Raw genomic sequence first — 23,313 nt, 5'->3', positions numbered from 1 at the left:
TTTAGTGTAATTCGTTAGTTTTACTCGTGTTTTCGCAGTTCTGTTAAATCCAGTCATGCAGCAGGTTCTTTTGCCACTCAGTCCAGCTGAGGGAGCGCATTCCGGCGGGAAAGTGACGTCGATGCATACCCTCTATAGTCGCAAACCACGTTGGTGAATGACATCATGCAGGTGGTGAGAAATAACTTCTTTAAATCAATCAGTTTGAGATCGAGTTAATGCTAGATTTTTTGCTATAAATTATGGACATGGCATTAGAGGATTAATTCTCATTTTCCTCATTTATTTTGCTTTGTTTCCAGATGAAATCAAATGCTTGTTCTTACTTACTAGAGCACGTACACACATGCGCACTCTTCAAAAACGGTGCTTTAAATCTCTTGACAAACTAAAATATATAAATGACATTTGTATATATTCGAAATAAAAGATATACATTGTACTTAATGTCAGCTTGCTTATTTTGCTCAAGATAACGATTTATTAAAGGTGCCCTAGAACCAGTTTTTACAAGATGTAATATAAGTCTAAGGTGTCCCCTGAATGTGTCTGTGAAGTTTCAGCTCAAAATACCCCATAGATTTTTTTTTTTGATTAAATTTTTTAACTGCCTATTTTGGGGCATCATTAACTATGCACCGATTCAGCGCGCTCCCTGCCCCGACTATAATACAGTGCATTTACAAAGTTCACACAGCTAATATAACCCTCAAATGGATCTTTCTGCCATTTTTCGCTATTGTTCTTGCTTGCTTACCTAGTCTGATGATTCAGCTGTGCACAGATCCAGACGTTAATACTCGCTGCCCTTGTCTAATGCCTTGAACATGGGCTGGCATATGCAAATATTGGGGGCGTAAATATTAATGATCCCGACTGTTACATAACAGTCGGTGTTATGTTGAGATTTGCCTGTTTTTCGGAGGTCTTTTAAACAAATGAGATTTACATAAGGAGGAAGCAATGGAGTTTGAAACTCAATGTATGTCTTTTCCATGTACTGAACTCTTGTTATTCAGCTATGCCAAGGTAAATTCAATTTTTGATTCTAGGGCACCTTTAAGTCCACGTCATAAAAACAAGAAACTATGCTTCTAACCACAGCTCAAGAGCTGTCGTTCCAACCACACAAGTTTGCAATGCAGTTTGCTAATGTTCATTTGAACTATGGTTTCGGGAAACACCAAATCGTTGAACTATGTTAGTAACGACGGAACTTGCAATGTTAGTTGGCTAACAATGCTTTTGGGAAATGCACCCCTGGTTTTAATACAAAAATAACTAACCTGGGGTGCATTTCCCGAAAGCATTGTTAGCCAACTAGCATCCCCCATAGGACACCAGTAAAGAGAGTGAGCAGTTTCAAATACCTCGGAGTGCACATCTCTGAGGATTTGACCTGGACTCATCACAAGAAAACAAAGCCAGGCAAAGGCTATACCATCTGAGATTACTGAGGAAATTCAGGGTTTCCTCTGCAATCTTTAAAACTTTCTTTACTGGGGCTATAGAAAGTATATTGACTTAATGTATCTCATCATGGTATGAGAAGAGTGTGGTGCGTGCAGCAGAGAGTGTATAACTAGAACCACTCTCCCATCTCTGCATGACATTAACATCAGGTGATGCAAAGTCAGGGCTGTCAATATCCTCAAGTACTCCACCCACCCTGGTAACTCACTATTTAAACTGCTGCAATCAGGCAGATACCTTTATAGTCTAATGGCTAAAATGGAGAGGCTCAGGAGGAGCTTCTTTCCTCAGTATTCCAAAAGTTCCAAAAGTATTTGAAGTTCGTTTGAGATTCTGTAAAGAATGACCTTATGTTTTTGTTCTATAACTTCAGAGTTACCTTCTTAAATATAGTTTAACACTTATTTTTCCTGTAAATTGCATAAAACTGATAAAAATGTTTTAAAAAATACCATTCACTTAAGCATACTGTATCAGTGATTCATATTTCAGTCACAGAAAATAGATATTTTATTTTTAATTTAATACAGTTATTGCTCTTATTGGTTGCACCACATGATGTGTGGTCACTCCAAATGACAAAAAGACCTTAAATATCATTAAAAATCTATTTAAAGAGATCAATAAACAATTAATTTTATTAAAAAAAAATAGATTAAAACCAAATTTTATTATTTTCATGAACACCATTTTTTAAAACTTTTTTATATTAAAAGAATCACATCGCAAACATAGGTGCACCCAGTGGTGCCTGCAGCCATACGGCTGTACGCACTGTGCGTACCCTGAGAGGGTGCTAATTAATGCCGTTTTTATTTTTTACATAATTTTTACATTTTGATTATTAAAAATTGATTATTAAAATCTTTGAAGCTTTTCTCTAAATGCTTCGGGAAAGGTTAGCATCAAGAGTGTCGAAAACAGCGCCATCTTCTGGCAGGTAAAATGTACGGCACCCATAAACTTGAGTTCGCAATTCCGTTGTTTTATCCATTAAAGGGTTAGTTCACCCAAAAATGAAAATTATGTCATTAATGACTCACCCTCATGTCGTTCCACACCCGTAAGACCTCCGTTCATCTTCGGAACACAGTTTAAGATATTTTAGATTTAGTCCGAGAGCTTTCTGTCCCTCCATTGAAAATGTATGTTCGGTATACTGTCCATGTCCAGAAAGGTAATAAAAACATCATCAAAGTAGTCCATTTGACATCAGAGGGTCAGTTAGAATTTTTTGAAGCATTGAAAATACATTTTGGTCCAAAAATAACAAAAACTACGACTTTATTCAGCATTGTCTTCTCTTCTGGAATCCTTTCCATTGAATTGATTCCATTGAATCCTTTCATCTGTCGGCGTTGGTAATGCACTTTTACGTCGCCGTGGTTGTTTTTGGCGATTAGGACATCCGCGACATTTTGAAGCATCGAAAATACATTTTGGTCCAAAAATAACAAAAACTACGACTTTATTCAGCATTGTATTCTCTTCCGGGTCTGTTGTCAATCCGCGTTCACGACTCCGCTTCTTCTTCTTCTTCTTTCCTGTTTTACGGCAGTTGGCATCCAACTTATTGGTGCATTACCGCCCCCTTCTGCTCCGGAGTGTGGTTCACGACTCTGCAGTGACGCTGCTGATGTAAGACACTGCTGACGTGTTATCTAGTGCGCCCGAGCTTCATTTACAGTCTGAGGGAGACGCACGCTGTATTCAAGATATTCTACATTGTTTGTATTTTGGTATTGCTATATTTTTTTAAAATGGTGCGTAAGTGTGCATGTCGCGGATGTCCTAATCGCCAAAAACAACAATGGAAAGGATTCCAGAAGAGAATACAATGCTGAATAAAGTCGTAGCTTTTGTTATTTTTGGACCAAAATGTATTTTCGATGCTTCAAAAAATTCTAACTAACCCACTGATGTCACATGGACTACTTTGATGATGTTTTTATTACCTTTCTGGACATGGACAGTATACCGTACATACATTTTCAATGGAGGGACAGAAAGCTCTCGGACTAAATCTAAAATATCTTAAACTGTGTTCCGAAGATGAACGAAGGTCTTACGGGTTTGGAACGACATGAGGGTGAGTCATTAATGACATAATTTTCATTTTTGGGTGAACTAACCCTTTAAGCACAAACAAAAACCTGACAACGCTAAATGTGTTTATTTCAATTATATAATTCACATATTAAAGTTTGGCAATAGATGAAATGGATCAACAAAAACAATAATTAGGCCTCTAATAATAATAATACTAATGCATACTGAGTTGTTTGAGGCAAGTAAATTGTGCTGTTATTTTATTGTAAATACTCTTTATATGACAGAACATATGATGATGTAGTATAGGCTACAGGCTTATATATATACAAAATGTTTAGTAAATAGACTTCCATATGATCTGGGTTCAAACATTCTGACACGCAAAGTGAAATTTCACTTGACTAGACAAAATGCGAGGATTGTTTCTCTGAAAACAATACCCACATTTCGGGACAAAGCTGCTCAGAGACAACGTAAAAAACAAAACAAGAAGCATTAAGCACATCAGAGTGCAGTTACATGCATCAGATTTTCTAAGTGGTGAACATGAAAGAGACAGTCGATCACTCGATTTGTACAGCATTAGATCGTTCCCACCAACTCACTGATTGATTTAATCGGGTTTTTGCGGACAGCAAAAAAAAAAAAAAAAGGAAAAAAAAGTGGTTGGGCTGGGGGAGTGGTTGGGCTAGTTCTGTGCATACCCTGAGTGCACCATTTAATTTAAGTTGACTTTAATTCAAGTTGAAATTAATTAATACTTTAATTCATCAAGGACACATTAGGCCTAAATTGATCAAAAGTGACAGCAAAGACATAATTTTACAAAAGATTCTATTTCAAATAAATGCTGTTCTTTTGAAATTTCTATTCATCAAAGAATCCTGACAAATAAAATATATCACAGTTTCCACAAAAATATGAACATTGATAATAATCAGAAATGTTTCTTGCGCAGCATATCAGCATATTAAGCCCTGTTCCAAATGGCACACTTCATGTGCACTTTCGGTCTTGTGGACTTACGATGGCCACTGCGTGCGCGTGTCCGTTACGCTGCATTCAACTTGGGGCGCCGGTGTTAACGCTTCTCATTTACTTTGAATGGGTGACATCATGTGTTGCCGAACTGAATTGTGGGTTCCGTCGCGTCGCTTCACTCGCGTTGCAAGCGGCAGAAGTTGAAGATTTCTCAACTTTTCAAGCGCCAACACAGGCGTCATCCAATCAGATGGCCCTATGCAAATATTTAAATGTAGGTATCATTACGGTTATGACCTAGGTGTACATTTTACCAGTTGTTACCTACAGTTTATACAAACATAATGGTCATCGACCAGTGGTTGATATCTCAAACATAATAATAGCGCGATGAATAATACGATCGCATTATGATTCATTAAATAAATAGAACCGAATGTCAGGGCTTTACTGAATCATATGTAAACCTAGTATTTATATTTAAACCTGTAAATTCATCTGAAACTCACGCACATGTTTATTGTGTTAAAATTGTAATCTTAGTTCAAATGGAACATTATGTATTATTATAACTGTATACATTATTTAAATAAGCATGTATATATTGTCTAATGCCCAGGTGGCATAAGCAAAAGCAGGCTGTGTAGTTGACATGGAGATAATATTTTGCAAAAGAAAAGAAACCTGTTCTCGATGCTAAATATTATCCCCAAACCTGCAGCTCCTGTCAAAAAACAACCAGACCGTTATTTCTGGCGTGACGATCGAGTCTGTCCCAAAAATACCTCTCAATGCGCCCTCGTGGACTCGTGCCAAGGGCCCTATAGGTCTGCACTACATGACGTCACCAAAGTGTGGACTCTGAGGAAGTCCATAAGTCCGGAGTGTGCCATTTGGGACAGGGCCAATACCAAGGATGCGCGCGGATGACCGAGTTAAACACATGCGCAGTGCATTTTTTTCTATACTATTACCAGACAACCGGACATTCGCTAGGCAGGATCGGAGAAGAAAAATAGTGCAGCCACTATTGCAACATAGTTCAGAAAATACACCAAGAGAACAGGAATCAAAAACGATGGAGAAGGCATGCTTTTGAGTTTACTCGTCTTATTTTTGAATCGTTCTTTACACACTCTTCTTCGACGACTGCACATTGTGCTCAGTATTGTGCGTATTGCCACCTAGTGGACTCTTCTTCCCTGCTTGCGCATGCGCTGTTGCACGTGCATGGTCCGTGCGGTCTCGAAATTTGGGCTGCACGTGGATGGGGTGTGCGGCCGGCCGCAGCCCTCCGCACAAATTACGTCATGCGGACGGTGCACGAACGCGGACGGCTGAAGTATACCCGGGGCTTAAGTCCACAAGACCGTACAGTGTCCCATTCGTCATTTAAGCTTAAAGAAGGGTGCTCATGAGCGCCCCCTTTGCGGCTGTTGTGCGCCCTCGATGCGCACTCCTGCTGAGCCCGCAAGACTGGGTGCTTCTCAATATCCCTCCTCGTTTCCTCGCTCCTCCGTCCTCCATCCTATAACCCGGAAAACAATTGAGCTCAGCCATCTTGAAGGACATCTTAATTTTCTAATTGCACCGCGAAGAGGCGAGGAACGAGGAGTGAGGAGGCTTCCTGAGGAGTCATGAGCGAGGATACAGAGGTGTATCCTTTGCAGAAGTCTTTCTCGTCGAGAAACCTGACGCACATATACATTCTCCTCCCCCTTCATATTTGTCACAATAATTTAAATGTATTCTTTACTTTTGCAGTTTAAATAAACTTTATATCTCATATATTTCAATGGGTCATCTTCTTTATTAATATTTATTATAATTTTTTTAAATAACCAAACTTTAACAACATGTGGGTAGATCCCTCGAGCGCAGCTGATGACGCTTTGAAGTGACGCTAAAGGGAGCGAGGATATTATTTCACTTGATTCAATTCCTCCGTCCTCGCATCTTTTCCTCGCGTCCTTCCCTCGCATCCTGAAGGGGTGGAGCTAAGACACGAGGAAAGGAAGCGAGGAAAGGAAACGAGGATGCACAAATAAGAATTGAGAAGCACCCTCTGAGCTATGCAGAGGACTTTACCCGGCAGTCAAAGCGCCATTACGTCGTGAAAGTGCGGACTCGGAGGAAGACCATGAGGTTTTAGGGTGCCGTTTGGGACAGGGCCTTAGAATGATTTCTGAAGGATCATGTGACACTGAAGACTGGAGTAATGATGCTGAAAATTCAGCTTTGATCACAGGAATAATGCTGCATTCACACCACCTCATATTTACCGAAATCTTTGAGATGACAACACGTGACATTGTATTCGGAGCTGTTCACGTCCTTTGACTGAGAATTATGCGTTTCTATGGTACCACTATCAACGCCTAAATGAATCTACTGCGGTCAGGTGGTATAGCAGCCACGTGGTACATCTGGGAGCTTTCAGAAAACTCCCAGCTTACAAGCTGTAATTACGAGCTCTACGAGGACGTGAATGCCTTTTACAAGCAGGAATCTCGTAACTACAGGAATTACGAGGCCGCGTGAATGCACATTCTATTTCAGTTTACTATATATTCACATAGAAAACAGATATTTTAAATTGCAATATCATTTCACTGTTCTCCGAGTAAGGTGTAACTCTATTCTTGCTGCAGGGTCAGAATTAACACGCTGCCTATGGCCAGCGGTTTTTACTTTGCTTGGAAGTGGCATCTGGTAAAATAGATTGAAATATTTATGAATAAATGACTAACACTGTAAATGCATAATTATTAACCTGAAAATACATGCTCTAAACATTTTTTTTTCTCATATTGTACAATACAAAAACTGTCTGAAATATTTTTATAAAATGACCCAAATCTATTCCTTAAAGTACTTTATTTTAGTATCATTATCTATATAAATCATCAATTGAATATAAAACCACAAAAACTGCCAATCTAGGACATATATCTATCATGGAAAGCATTCTGCAGTGGTCGCACCACATGATATTTTCAAATTCAGTCCAAATTTACAGGCAGAGAGTTGGTTACCTAAACAAAACAAGCTAGTGTCCCACAAAAGGTCACTATGAAATTTGTAATAAAAGTATATATTCACAGAAATAACTCAATATTCATTGTTTGTTGAGGTCATACCACATGTTATCCAAATGTGGTAACTACATATCAGCCGTTTAAAAAGGTTATTTATAAGTTTTTTTTTTTTTCCAAATTTAAGACAGAGTTATAAACCTGCTCGCTGCTTCCATGGGTCCTTCGCAATTTGGTATATGATGCAACTTCCTGTCTTTGAATGGATTTCAACATCAAAGTCCCAAAGTGGTAGTTTTTTTGATGGTCACACCACATGATATTTCATAAAATGGACATCATTGGACAAAGTTTGTTTGTATATTATGATGGAAATATATTTATTTATTTATTTATTATTTTGACACTTTAAATAACAGAAAATTACAAATAACTAATGTTTTTTGAAAAGTTAAACTAAGTACATGCATGGGAGAGGTACTACATTTATATGGTATTTTTATGCATTTAAGCCAAATTTCATGCATTCGGGCAGAAAATTTAGGCATCATGTCATTGACCCGTATATGGCCCCAAGATTCCTGTTTCCCTTGTTATTTCTGATATTTCTCTCGTTACCCATTTAACCCTTTTGTTTCCACTGTTCGGTGTCAAGCCTTATCTGTTTGTTTGTAATGTGAGCTTAGTTGTTTCTTGGTTTCTTGTACTTTTGATATTAAGGCTATATTAAAGTACTGTGTTTGGATCCAGCTCTTCCTTGTTTCTTACCTCTTTCTTGTTACAATTTACTAGTAAATATTGATCAGTTTCAGTTGTTTGACTTTTTAATCATCATTTATAGAAAAATATCTAAAAATAAAATTTAGCTTTTGTCCATCTTTCCATCTAGACTTATAAGTTATGTGCCAGAAGAGTCCAAAGCTGTTCTAAGTGGTCAGCAGTCTTCTGCACAGTGCCACGTGTCTGTACAAACAACACTTGTTGAACCTTTCCAGCCCATACTTGGAGCTCAGTATTTTGTTCTTGGCGAAATTGAAAAGACTGATGGTGAGTTTGAGTAAGACATATGATTTAAACCCAAGTTGCTGCCTACTTATAGTCTAAATCTAGATGCAGTTTTGTTGTTTATATTCAGATTGTGTTTGTGTTTTTCCAGGCTGTTTGTTTTAACCAGTATTTTCTGTTGCTTCTGCTTCCAGGATTAAGTGGAGTTATGCTGCGTGCCCGTGCTTTGACTTGTGTTGATGGAGTAGACCTTACTCTAATGCAACAGGCCATTGTGGAACAGAGACGCTTCTTTAAGGAGAGAGAAACTAAAGATGAATATGCAAGCTCACTGCTGTGAGAGCCCTTATACGTAATTGTGATAAATTCAGAACTATTTATTGTGTTTTTGTACAATTTGAAAATCTGTGACTTTGTGTCAACTTCTCAATAGCATAGGATTGTCACTTGGATTATTACATAAAGTAGATGTAAATTGATTACCTAACTGTAAAAATAAATATATACTTTTAAATTTTACAAATAAGTAAGTAAGAGGTAAATGGCTCTCAATCTATGTATTGTATTGCTATATAATATATGGTATTTGTTCTGACACACCCTATGTATATTGGATGTCTAGTGCAGGATGTAGGTCAAACTCTATACCCCTATTTATTTAGAAAGAAAACTCTTTTAAAATGTATTTTAAAAATAAATAAATAAATTGTACATGTTGACTTCATTTAATAGAAACAAATTAGATGTAACAAAAAAGACAAGTCATTAATTGCATTTTTAATTCTCAATTATTCTCATCAGCAGTATTAGAAAGGACAGAGAATGGTAAAGACATAAATAATTAAAAGTATAATGATTTTAAATCAGAAATTGCACTTCTGCCCCATCATACCATGCAAATAAAACATGCATAACATTTTTGTTTTTTGATAAATATTCCTTATTCTCTGTTACAATAGTCTGTCCCATTACATAGTGTAAAAATTAAGTAAACATAAGCATCTCATCAGTTGAGATTTTTAAATGACTCTTAGTGAAAACTAACTAATGTAATGTGGTCAAATTGACAGATTTTATAGCACCTGAGATTTACAATAAGTTGTATAACAAGTACAGTATTGATCAGATTAAGAATTACTTTCAAACTTCAAATGAAATTTTTTTGTGAATCTCTAACCACATTTATTATTATACATTATCTTAAAATCAGTAACATCTTTTTCTTTTTTCTGGTGTGCAGATTCTTTTTGTTTTTTTTTTAACTTAAGAACACATTGAATCAATGCACCCACTAAACCAGGAGTTGGCAAACTCGGTCCTGGAGGGCCGCTGTCCCTGCAGAGTTTAGCTGCAACCCTGATAAAAGGGGGGGGGGGGGGATGCTGCCTGTTATTATTTTTTTAATAATAAAAAAAAAAAATCTGTTTTATGTGTAGCATTATTGGATAATTTATTTCTTCTCTATCTATCTATCTATCTATCTATCATAACTTTATGGAATTTATCTATAAACATTCATCAAATTCTAACATAACGGAGTGATTCTAAACAGAAAGAAATTGTTAAATATTGAAACCGCCAGTAGGTGGCAGCGATTCGACGTTTTAATGAGTGAGCTACTTAAATCGTTCATTCAAGTCAATTCGTTCAAAAGTCAGATTAATTAAGGAAGAAAACAAACACCGATGTGAATACTTTTGTCATTGACAACTATTGAAAAATGAAGTAACAAAACAGACGGCTGTGTTGGTAACTGGTTACAGTTAAACTGATAGTTATGGCTAAACTGCAATGGATTAGATAGCTAAAATATATGTGGAGTGTACCTAGCTATTACAATGTTTTCATACCTCCTTCTCAGTACATGCTTTATTCTTTTTAACGTCCCTCTTTGAACAGAAGTTTAATATAGTCGGCTGGGCAACAGTTCTCTTCATTTTTTGGTGCTACCCGTGCTCTCCATTCAAACATTAGAGCTCCACTCGTGTTGTTTTGGTGAAAGTGCGACGTACTTTTTTGACTAATTTATTATGACAAACTCATATTCGATTAGAAACAAAATTATTGTTGCAAAATAAATGAATTATACATATGTTAGTATAGATCTACTGTGATTTTCATGTTGAAATATTGGGGGGGTTGTAACTGATGGATTTGAATACTGGGGGGGTTACCTCCCCCCCCATCCCCCCCGCAAACTACGCCCCTGAATCCTGAAGACCTTGATTAGCTGGTTTCAGGTGTGTTTGATTAGGGTTGGAGCAAAACTCTGCAGGGACAGCGGCCCTCCAGGACCGAGTTTGCCCACCCCTGCACTAAACGCTTGCATTTATAAAGTGGTTTAGGACCTGACTGTTTTATTTTTCTATAAAAGATCAAATTTTAATCTTAACCAAGGAGAAATGGTCGACAGTGCAGAAACTTGAATGCATGATCAATTTTGTAAACTGATGTAGACTATTGCGTGTCTATGTATTATAGGAAGTATAGGCAGAATCTTTGGAGGAAGCAGGAAGCATCGGAAGACCTGAGAGTGGGTCTGTCTTACAACGAGCCAAAGCCTGCTTGTAGTTGATCTTCTCCTTTGTGATGGGATCAATGAGCTCTTTTGCATAGTTGATCTCTTCCTGAAGCTCTCTCATCATTGTACTGTCAATCATCTTAGAGCTGACAGCATCAACAATGTTAACTCTTCCTGCTTTGTTGGGGTTGACCAACCCACCTGTCAGAAATTGTGCCTCCATGTATCTCATGGCATTCTCTTTGGGCATCCACCCTTTCTGTACAGCTTCTCCGACTGACAGACGTTCTTTGGTCATAGGGTCTTCTACTCCAGTAAAGGCCTTTTGAGCATTCAGTAACCGCTGTAGTTGACTAGGCTCAATCAGACCTCGATCAGCTGCTTTGTGGACAGAATATTTTATGCTGTTGCTGATGTCCACAATGCCGCCAGTAGCTGCCTGTGCTTCAAGCAGCTTTTGGGCAGTGTTGGTGTCAATCATCTTTCGACTCATGGCACTGCGTACATTTAGACATGAATCAGTGTGTACATCATACACACCGCAGATGGGGAACTCTTCATTGAGCTGAGTTGGTTGGCTGGTAACTGGGGTGTATGACCGAGGTTTTGTTTCACCAGCCACAAGAAGAGCAAACTCTGAGATAGGCATTTTGCCATCCTTGTACTGTTGTAGTTGGTATTTAGTCACCCTGCCTTCTGTTAGTGCATTTTTGATTGAGTACTGATTGCCACTCTTGCGATCTTGCAAAACAGAAATTTCACCATCAGGTCCCATTGTGGTGGTTTCCTCCCAGTCGCACTCCAGTTCCTGTAATTGCAAGTACTGGCTGCGATCGAGGAAGCCTTGCATGTAGGCATCGTATGGTGACATGTCTTTACCAGTGTTAGGGTCCAAGATGCTAATCTTTGTGGAGACATTGACTTCCTTAGTACGAGTTTCTGAGGAATCCTCTTTCCTCAAACTGTTCTTGAGCTCCCTGATTATGTTATCTCGCTTGTGAATTTTGTCCTTCTCATCCAGGATCTCTCTTTCCAGCCTTTGAACATCTGATTCCATTTTAATGCTTCTTTGCCTATTCATTTGATTTCTTTCACTCATTAGCCTAGACTGCTGGTGGAATGAGATGCTGATATTTTGTCTTTCAGATTCTAATGTTCTTAGCTCTCTCTGGAGGTTTTCTTTTTCTCTTTGCAGCTTGTCCCGATCATGAATCAGGTTGGTCTCCTCCAGGGATGTGGTAGTTCTTTTGCTTGCTTGTCGCTGCAGTTTCTCATCTAGACGATGGAGTTCATCCTCAAGGTCTCGTCTGGCATTTTTCTCCTGTTGTAACTGTTCTCTAAGGTGGGACCTTTCTGCTTCTACTGCTTGATCTTTCTCTACACGAACAATCTCTTTATAGATGGTCTTCTCAACCGATTTCTCTCTCTGCAAAATTTCTATCTCGAGTGTCATTTTCCTGATGTCTCGCTCCAAGCGCATAATGTCACTGCTTTCCTTATCCATGTCTGTCCGAAGACCATTGGTCAGTTTATCTAGTTTTGGATCCCTCTCAACTTTCAGAACTTCCTCTATTACTATGTTCTCTTCAATAGGTGGTGGGGCAGTTTCTAGCTCATGGATTCTGGATTTAATTTGTCTCCGCTCAGTTTCCACCTGTATCTTTTTTTGCCTTTCATCACTGCTCCTTATGGATATCTCCTTGTCTTCTATGAGTGCTCTCATCTGCTGCACCTCTAGCTCCAATTTTCTACGATTCTTCACTTCTTCATCTAGACTCCTGCCTAGCCTATCATGATCAAGAATCTGCCTTGGGTCCTTTTGTAGACGCACCACCTCTTGCACTACTACTTTTTCCTCTGGTTTTTGTCTCTCTAGCTGAATGTATTTATTCTGAAGATCAAAGACCATTTCCTCTATAGTTCTTCGCCTCTGAGTTTCTTCGCGTACATCTCTCCTGAGACGATCTGCCTCCTTCTCCAGAAGTGGGTCATCAATATATTTAGTTACATCTTTAGTGACAATCTTGGTCTCAACCTTTGACTTTTCAGTCTTCCACTCATCCCTGTTTTTTCTAAGATGGATAAGCTCATCCTGTAAAGTACTGTAGGCTTTTTGCAGTGAATATACTTGATCAGAGAGCCTCTGTATTTCTTTTACATTCTCTGGACTTCTTTCCTCTTTTACAACCTCCTGAACTACTTCCTTATACTCAACCTTTGGTTTCTGTGCATGAAGAGCACCAAGCTCTGTTTTCACAATAATAATTTGTCTCTCAAAGTCTGAGCACTGCCTGCTACTGTCTTGAAGCTCCCTTCTCAAGCGTTGCATCTCTGCCTCTGTCTCAGGGGCCACCCTGAAGTTCTCATTTATGATTTCTTTGACTTCCACTTTGGGCTTCATTTGCTGTATTTGAACATGGTGTGACTGAAGGTTACTAAGCTCAAACAAGAGACTTTTGTTCTCATTTCTCATTTCTTCTAGTCTAGTCAGAAGCCCTTTAGACTCACTTATGAGTCCAGGGTCCTGCTCAACCCTTTTCACCTCCTTGGTAACAACTTTTGGCTCTAAAGTTGGGATGAGCCTCTCTAAAGAATTTATCTTGCTTCTGGTTTGGGAGATTTCACTCCTCAATGACTTGCACCTCTCACCTTCATCTGAGATATCCATCTCAAATGTCCTAACTGCCTTCAACATTTCTGGATTCTTCTCCAGTCTTACCACTTCCTTTTGCACCACCTTCTCTTTTATGTTTTGCTTCTTTTGCTCCAAAATTGTCATCTCGGTTTGCAGGTGAGCCTTCTCTTGTTCTTTAACTCTGAGTTCACTTCTCAGTTTGCTTATTTTTTCTCGAATGTTTGATGCTTCTACATCCAGCTGAGGGTCTTTCTCTACCTCCGTCACCTCTCTTGTGACTAGCTTGGGTTTGGTGTTCTTAAGTTCACTTTCTAAGGTAGTGATCTTTCTGGTCAGTACCTCAATCTCACTCTGTGTTTTGGTGCGTTTCAGTGCTTCTTCGTGAATCTTCTTAAGAAAATCCTCCACATTGGCCTCAAGTTTTGGGTCACGGTAATACTGCAGAACCTCTTTCTCTTCCACTCGCTCTACTCCTCTTCGACTCTTCAGAGATAAATATCTGTTCTTGATGGTGCTCAGGCTATTTTCTGCATTGGTACATTTGGCAATTTCCTCCTTTAATTCTTTCTGCAAAGCTTCCGTGTCCTCGTAGGCCTTTTGTTGCACCTGTTGTTGTTGTACGGCATTTACTTTTTCCACATTCTGTGTAAATGGAAGTAAGACAAGAAAGACATTTCAAAGATTATTAGTTTGAACAGTCACAGGATTATTTGCTTTTCATAACAAAGATAAAATTAATTGCAGTATAACACAGAACAAATGAAGCCTTCTGATTAGTGGTAAACTACAAAAATATTGATCTCTCATTTGCACCTCAGCCATGATGCACTTTGCCAAGTTCATCTGGTTGAGCAACTGGTTACTCTCAGCAGCTGTTTCAGCGTAATGGCTTGTAAGATCCTTTTCCTGTAGCACAACAGAATAAAAAATTAAGTATTTAATTAATATAAAAATTTGTCATGTTTTACATTTCAAATATCTCACCTGCTTTGCAACAGCGCTAGCTAGGGAGGTGGTGTGAAGCCTTTTAGCATTTGTCGCTGGTGTGTCATCAAGAGTAGCTGTGTACTTATCACAATTCATCTCATATTCCTACCCAAAATAAATGCAATGTACAATTTCATAACAGTTTATGCCACAAAATTGTAACATTTAAAGGTTTTTCAAAGTGTTATATTCTAAATACTTTAAATATAAAGTTATATTTGGTGTATGATTTTGGATACATACATTCAGTAGCCCAAACATTTGACTTACTTTGAGAACATTTTGGAGATCCTTGGAGAGATCAACAACTCTGTCCATGTCATCACCTTTCCTCTGTATATCCTCTATCACCCTCTTTTGAGTAAAAGAAAACAACCACATAGTTAGAATTGTATTTTTTTTTCGTGTGCTGTTGTTGTGTATCAGATCATTTATTTTATTTTATATAATATATATTGTCTGATATAGTCTACAAATCTAACCTTTTGAGAGTTCTGCTTGGCATTGACTTGAGCCATATCATCTTTGGGGTTGATCTTGTTGTTAGGGAGATTATCTAAGAAGGAGCTCAGTGATTGGCTCACATTCTGGAAGTCCTGGTGTTTTGTGTTAGCCTCTTGCAAAAGCCTCTCTCTAAGGAAATATAAAAACATTTTTCAAGACATGTTTTAGGTAACAATTGTTCAGCTCATCACTGAAGAAAAGACAATAGAAAAGAGAAGGTATATCTAAGCAGCACCACATTAAACTCATTAAACTAAAAATTTGTTTTAGATGAATGCCTTTTAGAGTCAACTTTTGAGTAAGCATATATAACTCACCTTTCATTTAGCTGGTTGCTCACATTGGCATATCGGCTTTGAAGATTCTTCACTTCTGCTTCATGTTTGCGTATATCAGGACAATACTCCTGGTAACCCTGCTGAAGTGAACTGCTTAGCTTCTTAAGTGCCTCTAGGTCCTCGCTAAGCTTTTGCATCTCACTTTGAGCACTAGCAACGTCTTTTCTCATACCCTGTATGAATGACAATATACTTTATGCATAAGATTTGGTTTGTTGGCAAAATACATCCTTTTAAGTACATTTTTACCATAAGTAAAAAATTTTGATAATGATCTGAAATAATTTTATGTCATAACTCTGGGTATGTAGTCCAGTTTGTGATTCAGATAAAAGACATGTGGTGTCGTGATTACATTCTACTAAATTAAGAATGAATAATGACCTGAATCTCCTGGGTACGGGCCTGAATGGCACTAGGTTTGTCTGGGATGGCACCATCATCACTGAGCTGTTTCTCAAAGTCTGAGACAGTGCTGTCCATCTTCCTAAGCTGTCCCTCCAAAACCATAGATGCATTTAACCTAGAAAAAGAGGCACCAGAGTTGCAACATCTAGAATTCTTTCTTTCATTTCCTATATAAATAGATTTGTAATTGTACATACTTCTTTCTGTAGAGATCAATGAGAGCAGCTAGACTGTCTTGTTTGTTTTTGGCATCACTGAGTTTTTGGGGTAGAGTAGAAGAGGTTGGCCCATTAGAATCCTTTGAAAGTAGAGGTTCCAGGTCCTTTTGGGCTGCAGACCTCTGTTTGTCCAGCTGCTGGAGAGCTGTAGCGGTTTTCTGTTTAGAGAAGAAAAATCTCAAATAAGCAGAGCATTATAAAATGTGGTGCTCTTCATCCACTGACAATTTTTCCAAAACCATTGCTTTAGACAAAGGTTTTAGGTTTTTGACAGCCATTAATCCACTTTATATCGGTTATCTTGCATCCAGTTATCAGCAGTCAATAACCTGGTTGTGTATTTCATTATAGTCAACAGTATTAACTTAGGAGGCTTATCTCTAAGCAAGAATGGTTATATATCTAAGTAGATGTCTAAATCATTTCTCACCTCTTGCTCCTTCAGACGTTTAGTGAGGTCTGTGGCAGGGTCAGTGCGGTTCAGTGGGGCTCTTAGACTGCTCAGAGTGTTCATCTCAACTTGAGCTAGATCTTTATCTATTTGGTTTAGACGGCTAGCCAGCTCTACAGCTTTGGAGTTCTCCTCAGCTCTTGGAGCAGGAACTACAACAACAAATATGACAATGATGTATTACCTCAGAGGTAAGTTCAGTAAATAAGTGTTTCCTAGTTGTTTCATGAGCACCACATACATAATCACATGATAATTAGAAATAATGGTCTACAGTATGTTTTCAAAATAACCTGAATTTATAGCTAGGTAACTTGACCCCAACAAGAATAACACACAATGTTCAATAGTTGATTGAACATTATTTTCCACTATGATTGAATAGGCCATCATCAGAACTGGGGTGTTTTTTTCAAAAGCATCATTTAGTTCCATTGTTATCGACATAAATTAATAATTCAGTGTTTCCCACAAACATAATTTCAACAAACGTTTGCAAACAGCATTGCAAAGTTGTGGTTGGAACTACAGCTCTCGACATGTGGATAGAAGCGTAGTTCTTAGTCTAATTTAAATATATCAAACATATCATTTGAGCAAAGTAAGCTAACATGCAGTACAATCTAGACAGTACAATATGTCATTCCATATCTATATACAAATTTCATTCTACATCTTTTACTTTGTCATGAGAACGAAAACACTATTTTTAAAGAGTGTGCATGTAAGTGATCTAGAGTATAACCTAAGACGGAACACAAGATTGAATAAAGCAGAACAACAGAGAACAAAATAGTGAAGTAGTCATCAAATGCCATGCTCGTTATTTACAGCAATAATCTAACATTAATTTGATTAATTTATATTGATTATTATAAGTTGTTGCTCCACCACCTGCATGACATCATTAACAACTTTATGGTTTCAGGAAAGTCGTGACTAGCTAGTACATCATTGTATGGGAAACCCACCCCAGGATGGACCTAACCCATCTCTGGCCCACCCCTACATGTCACAAAAAAGGTAAACATATCATTGATAAAATGGTCCTTTCGCACCAAAAGTGAAACGAATAAACATCAGGCTAAAGGAAATGCATCCGTGCCCGTACAGTAGAGGGTGCAAAACAAATTACCTGGAGCCTGTGAAACAGGAGCCTTTGATGGATGACTGTTCAGCGAAGTTCTCAAAGCAGCTCGCCTTTTCTTTAGATCTTCCAACTCTTTCCCCAGCCTTCTCATACAAACACAAATTATTAGATATTCTTGGTCTCTGAAGGCTTTACTCATTATTTTTGACATAAGCATACATTAAAGGTTAACAACAAACATTTTACAATGTCTTTGGAGTATGAAAAGTAGTTTTTATTCTTACAGGTCAACTCTGTTGAGAGCCTCAGGATCCGGTGGAGGAACCATGAAGCAAACTCCAGGAAATTTTTTGCTTGTCCCATCATTGGACTGAACCTCCCAGTCATTGTCTGTGTTGGACTTCAGATTAAACAGCTCTCCTCTGTTCAATGAAGCCTGAGAAGAATCCCATGATTAACAAATGAATAGAACAATAAATTAATAGAAAATTAGTAACCATAGCTTTTCATACTACATGTACTGAATGAAGGTGTTGAAAATATCTTTATAAAGAGATTTTCAATACCTTCATATTTTTTTTCTAGAGATTCTAACCTTGGGAGTTTTCCAGTCACAGAGAGACTCAACCATGGTAGTTTTGCTTGGAGGAGTGTGGCGAAGTTTTAGTGGTGTGATGGCAGTGCTTCGCTTTCTCAGGTCAGCTAAAAGCTGCTCATTGCGCTGTAGAGGCCTTTCTTCAGCCTGCCGACACAGAATACAAGATATTGATACATTCAGAGCTGTATATATATATATATATATATATATATATATATATATATATATATATATATATATATATATATATATATATATAAATGGTGGCTGGAACTGGACAGAATCATTTTATTGTTATTTCATTTATAATTATATAAAATATAATTTAAAATGTGATTTGACCTCAAGCTGCATCTGAATTTCAGTGTTGGTTTTGCCATTGAGTGCTTTGGTATCAACAGTGGAGCCGAGCTTAGACAAAGACTCAGACAAGGTATCTGCATCCAGTTGGTACTGTTGAGAAGAACATAAACTTGTTTAGGCTTTACTAATGCACAAAATGTTTATTACAAAAATGTGCTTAACACAAATGATGGATCCATCCATCTGCCCTACCTACCCTTTTGTACTCCTCTATATTGTCCAGATGTGTTTCCTGACAGATGCAAAGATTCAGAAATTTCTGCCATTCATTCCTCACAGTGTCTCTTTGTGCCTGCACACACAAACAGCACATCAGAGCTCAGCTTTGCTTATGTTTTGTCATACTGAATGCAATATTTAACTATTGAACACATAATTTACTTAAATAAGTAAAAGTAATTAAATAAGTAAAATTTTTGCCATACCACTTGCAGTGTAAAACACAAATGTCAAACTCAGCTCCTGGAGGACAACTGTCCTGCAGAGTAGTGATGCAATGTCCGATTAATTTTCGTGTACCGGTTCTTTTCGGAAAGTTCGGCTCAATAAAAAGCCAATTCATGATTAGGTTTAAAAAAGCCGATTCATGATTAGGTTCCTGACGTCATCATGCTATGACGCCACTATGTATTTCTTTTCTAACAACTCATGTTATATCAATGAAACATTCAAATAAAGTTATTTGTGTCAATGCATATTGAAGCATTCAAATAAAAAGTTATTTGTGTCAACACATATTGCTGATTATTGCCTTTCATTCACTTTCATTAACATTCACACAAGTTTGTGGTCACAGTTTCATTGGATCCTTTAAGTTGGATACGATTGACCAATATTGATTAGCCTACATCTTGGATAAGATTCGCAACTACAACACACATATTTATGCACAAACGCAGATATGTTCTACAACTCAAAAGTATAGAAAGAATAAACTCATTTCACTTAACAACTTAAAATATAATCTGCATGTATAATAAACCATAGTAAAATTTATTTCCATCTCTCGACAAAAAGATTTTGCAGGTTTTAATAAAATGTTATTTAATAACAGTAGCCCTCATGATAGCATATTTCCAGTACGTGCCTCAGGCTTGCATGGTATCGTCATCTCACTCATCAGACTCCTAGGTAATCGTCGGCAAACTTCGACAGCTGGTTGAACCGGCTCATTTGGTTGTTTTTGAGTCGGACGTGCTACTTCGGCTTGTGTGTCTTGCGTCATCAATCCGGAACTAAAGTTCGATTCAGTTCGATAAGTGAACCGGCTCGATGACCGGTTACTTTGTGCGGTCAATCAATCAATGTGTGTGGATACCATAGAAATGAATAAGAAATGCTGTAAAATGAATCGTACCTATCACGTTATTGTCTGTGACTTCTCTTAAAAAACAGTATTTTTTGCGGTGTAAACTAAAAATAGATCAATCCAAAACGAATGTTTAAGAGCTAACAGAATATGGACTGTCGATTCATTAAATGATAAGCTGTTTTTCCACAAAAGCAGTTTATTCAGCGTAGTGAAGCCTCTCCTCCACTGACATCCATTAAAACAAAAAGACCTCTGATCGCCTTCCCTGATACCGCAACGTTAGCAGGCATTATGCTTTTTTTTTTGCTTTTTTTTAACCTTGCAGGCTTGCCTTCAAGTGGCTTTGATTAGCTGGATCAGGTGTGTTGAATTAGAGATGGAGCTAAACTCTGCAGGACAGTGGCCCTCTGGGAGCTGAGTTTGACACTCCTGACGTAAAACAACAAATCTGATAATATCAAATAGACAATAAAGCTGGGCATCTTGTTTTTGTTTTCTGACCTGAATAGTGCTGGCAGCGGGATGTTTCAGCTCAATCAGTCGGTCTCCATCATCCTGCAATTTGTTGACCTCACTTTCATGCGACAGCAGACTGTTATTCTTGAAGTTCTGCAACAGACAAGAGTTCACAGGTCTAATATGATAATTTTAAGATGTGTTGCCACTTTTGCAATTAACCAACAAGAGAGCAAAACTAAAATTTATTTCTTGCCTAGATGATCACTCTTGTTTATTCTCATTGCTGTCTTAATTTTAGACTTTAATAAAAGTAAAAAAAAAAAAGTAATTTGGAGAAATAAAGGTAATTTGCAACCCCACAGATTGTCTATAAGTAGGGTTTCTCAGACTTTTTTTGAAGCCCTTTCATGTTTGTGGATTGCCCATTGCAAGGCAAGAGCATTTATACAGTGGCTCTAAAAAGTCTACACACCCCTGTTAACAAATTTATAAAAAAAAAAAAGGAAAACAAAAGTATCAATTTTTGTAAGTTAAATACCAAAATATAATACATTTTTGATTCACTGACCATATGTAAATATAAATGAGGGAAAATCACTAAAACATGTTAAGGAGTACATAAAGGATTTGCGATTAATGTAAATTTATTTTCTGTTGCAAAATAAATTAGGTTATCAATATACAAATACCTTTTTTATGTTCTTATAGGGCTGAATAATAATACATTTAAAAAGGTTTTGTTGCTAGTATACAGTGGGTACGGAAAGTATTCAGACCCCCTTAAATTGTTCACTCTTTGTTATATTGCAGCCATTTGCTAAAATCATTTAAGTTCATTTTTTTCCTCATTAATGTACACACAGCACCCCATATTGACAGAAAAACACAGAATTGTTGACATTTTTGCAGATTTATTAAAAAAGAAAAACTGAAATATCACATGGTCCTAAGTATTCAGACCCTTTGCTCAGTATTTAGTAGAAGCACCATTTTGATCTAATACAGCCAAGAGTCTTTTTGGGAAAGATGCAACAAGTTTTTCACACCTGGATTTGGGGATCCTCTGCCATTCCTCCGTGCAGATCCTCTCCAGTTCTGTCAGGTTGTATGGTAAACGTTGGTGGACAGACATTTTTAGGTCTCTCCAGAGATGCTCAATTTGATTTAAGTCAGGGCTCTGGCTGGGCCATTCAAGAACAGTCACGGAGTTGTTGTGAAGCCACTCCTTTGTTATTTTAGCTGTGTGCTTAGGGTCATTGTCTTGTTGGAAGGTAAACCTTCGGCCCAGTCTGAGGTCCTGAGCACTCTGGAGAAGGTTTTCATCCAGGATATCCCTGTACTTGGCCGCATTCATCTTTCCCTTGATTGCAACCAGTCGTCCTGTCCCCGCAGCTGAAAAACACCCCCACAGCATGATGCTGCCACCATCATGCTTCACTGTTGGGACAGGTGATGAGCAGTGCCTGGTTTTCTCCACACATACCGCTTAGAATTAAGGCCAAAAAGTTCTATCTTGGTCTCATCAGACCAGAGAATCTTATTTCTCACCATCTTGGCAAACTCCATGCGGGCTTTCATGTGTCTTGCAATGAGGAGAGGCTTCCGTCGGGCCACTCTGCCATAAAGCCCCGACTGGTGGAGGGCTGCAGTGATGGTTGACTCTCTACAACTTTCTCCCATCTCCCGACTGCATCTCTGGAGCTCAGCCACAGTGATCTTTGGGTTCTTCTTTACCTCTCTCACCAAGGCTCTTCTCCCCCGATAGCTCAGTTTGGCCGGACAACCAGCTCTAGGAAGGGTTCTGGTCATCCCAAACGTCTTCCATTTAAGGATTATGGAGGCCACTGTGCTCTTAGGAACCTTAAGTGCAGCAGAATTTTTTTTGTAACCTTGGCCAGATCTGTGCCTTGCCACAATTCTGTCTCTGAGCTCTTCAGGCAGTTCCTTTGACCTCATGATTCTCATTTGCTCTGACATGCACTGTGAGCTGTAAGGTCTTATATAGACAGGTGTGTGGCTTTCCTAATCAAGTCCAATCAGTATAATCAAACACAGCTGGACTCAAATGAAGATGTAGAACCATCTCAAGGATAATCAGAAGAAATGGACAGCACTATATGAGTGTCACAGCAAAGAGTCTGAATACTTAGGACCATGTGATATTTCAGTTTTTCTTTTTTAATAAATCTGCAAAAATGTCAACAATTGTGTGTTTTTCTGTCAATATGGGGTGCTGTGTGTACATTAATGAGGGGAAAAAATGAACTTAAATGATTTTAGCAAATGGCTGCAATATAACAAAGAGTGAAAAATTTAAGGGGGTCTGAATACTTTCCATACCCACTGTATCTTTTGTTACCCTAACCTTAATGTGGCTATAATCTTCACCACTGGTCTGAGACTGCTGTCTGGCGCTGTTGTCTTGCTGCTGTGATGTCTGGCACTGCAGCTCTGCACTTTTGGCCAATGTTGCCTTAAAGTCATCCATTGTTGAATGTGGCAGCACATGCACTGTTCACGAAATGAGATATGTCCAGCAGCTGACCGGCAGTGCCAAATGTGACAGTAGTTTCAGGACAGCAGTGTCCGGCCAGCAGTCTCAAACTAGAAGCCTACCCCACCACTAACCTCAGTGAGGCTCCACCCTAACATTTGGTCTTAGTCCTGTCCTAAAACAGCTGTCATGTTTGGCACTGTGGGTCTGCAGCTGGATACTATTGCACAAAATGGGGTCTAGCGAAGTCAATGCACACTACTGCCAGTGCTGTGATGACAATACCCTGTAGCTTATTCTTCAAATGTCTGGGCTATGGGGTAGGGTGGACAGACCAACAAAAAGCCATTACTCAAAATATAAATAATGAATGAATTAATTAATTAATT

The 23,313-nt window shown here is 38.2% G+C and overlaps 1 protein-coding gene across 3 annotated transcripts in view; it reads left to right on the top strand.

Moving 5' to 3' along the window:
- The window catches only part of ten1 (TEN1 subunit of CST complex), a 28,911-nt gene extending 10,450 nt beyond the window's left edge, over nucleotides 1-18,461 (top strand). For 2 of the 3 annotated variants that reach the window (XM_048200451.1, XM_048200453.1), the window contains exons 2-5: nucleotides 8,431-8,588; nucleotides 8,741-8,882; nucleotides 16,708-17,631; nucleotides 17,985-18,461. In XM_048200451.1, the coding sequence (XP_048056408.1) occupies nucleotides 8,431-8,588; nucleotides 8,741-8,882; nucleotides 16,708-16,816 (409 nt within the window). In that variant the 3' untranslated portion in view covers nucleotides 16,817-17,631; nucleotides 17,985-18,461. The remainder of the gene's footprint in view (nucleotides 1-8,430; nucleotides 8,589-8,740; nucleotides 8,883-16,707; nucleotides 17,632-17,984) is intronic. The other variant, XM_048200452.1, reaches the window with a different exon arrangement.
- Nucleotides 18,462-23,313: the final 4,852 nt, after the last annotated feature.

The sequence above is a fragment of the Megalobrama amblycephala genome, linkage group LG8 (assembly GCF_018812025.1).
Source record: "Megalobrama amblycephala isolate DHTTF-2021 linkage group LG8, ASM1881202v1, whole genome shotgun sequence".
Lineage (NCBI taxonomy): Eukaryota > Metazoa > Chordata > Actinopteri > Cypriniformes > Xenocyprididae > Megalobrama > Megalobrama amblycephala.
The sequence above is the reverse complement of the archived record's forward strand: the minus strand, read 5'-3'. Positions and strand labels throughout refer to the sequence as shown.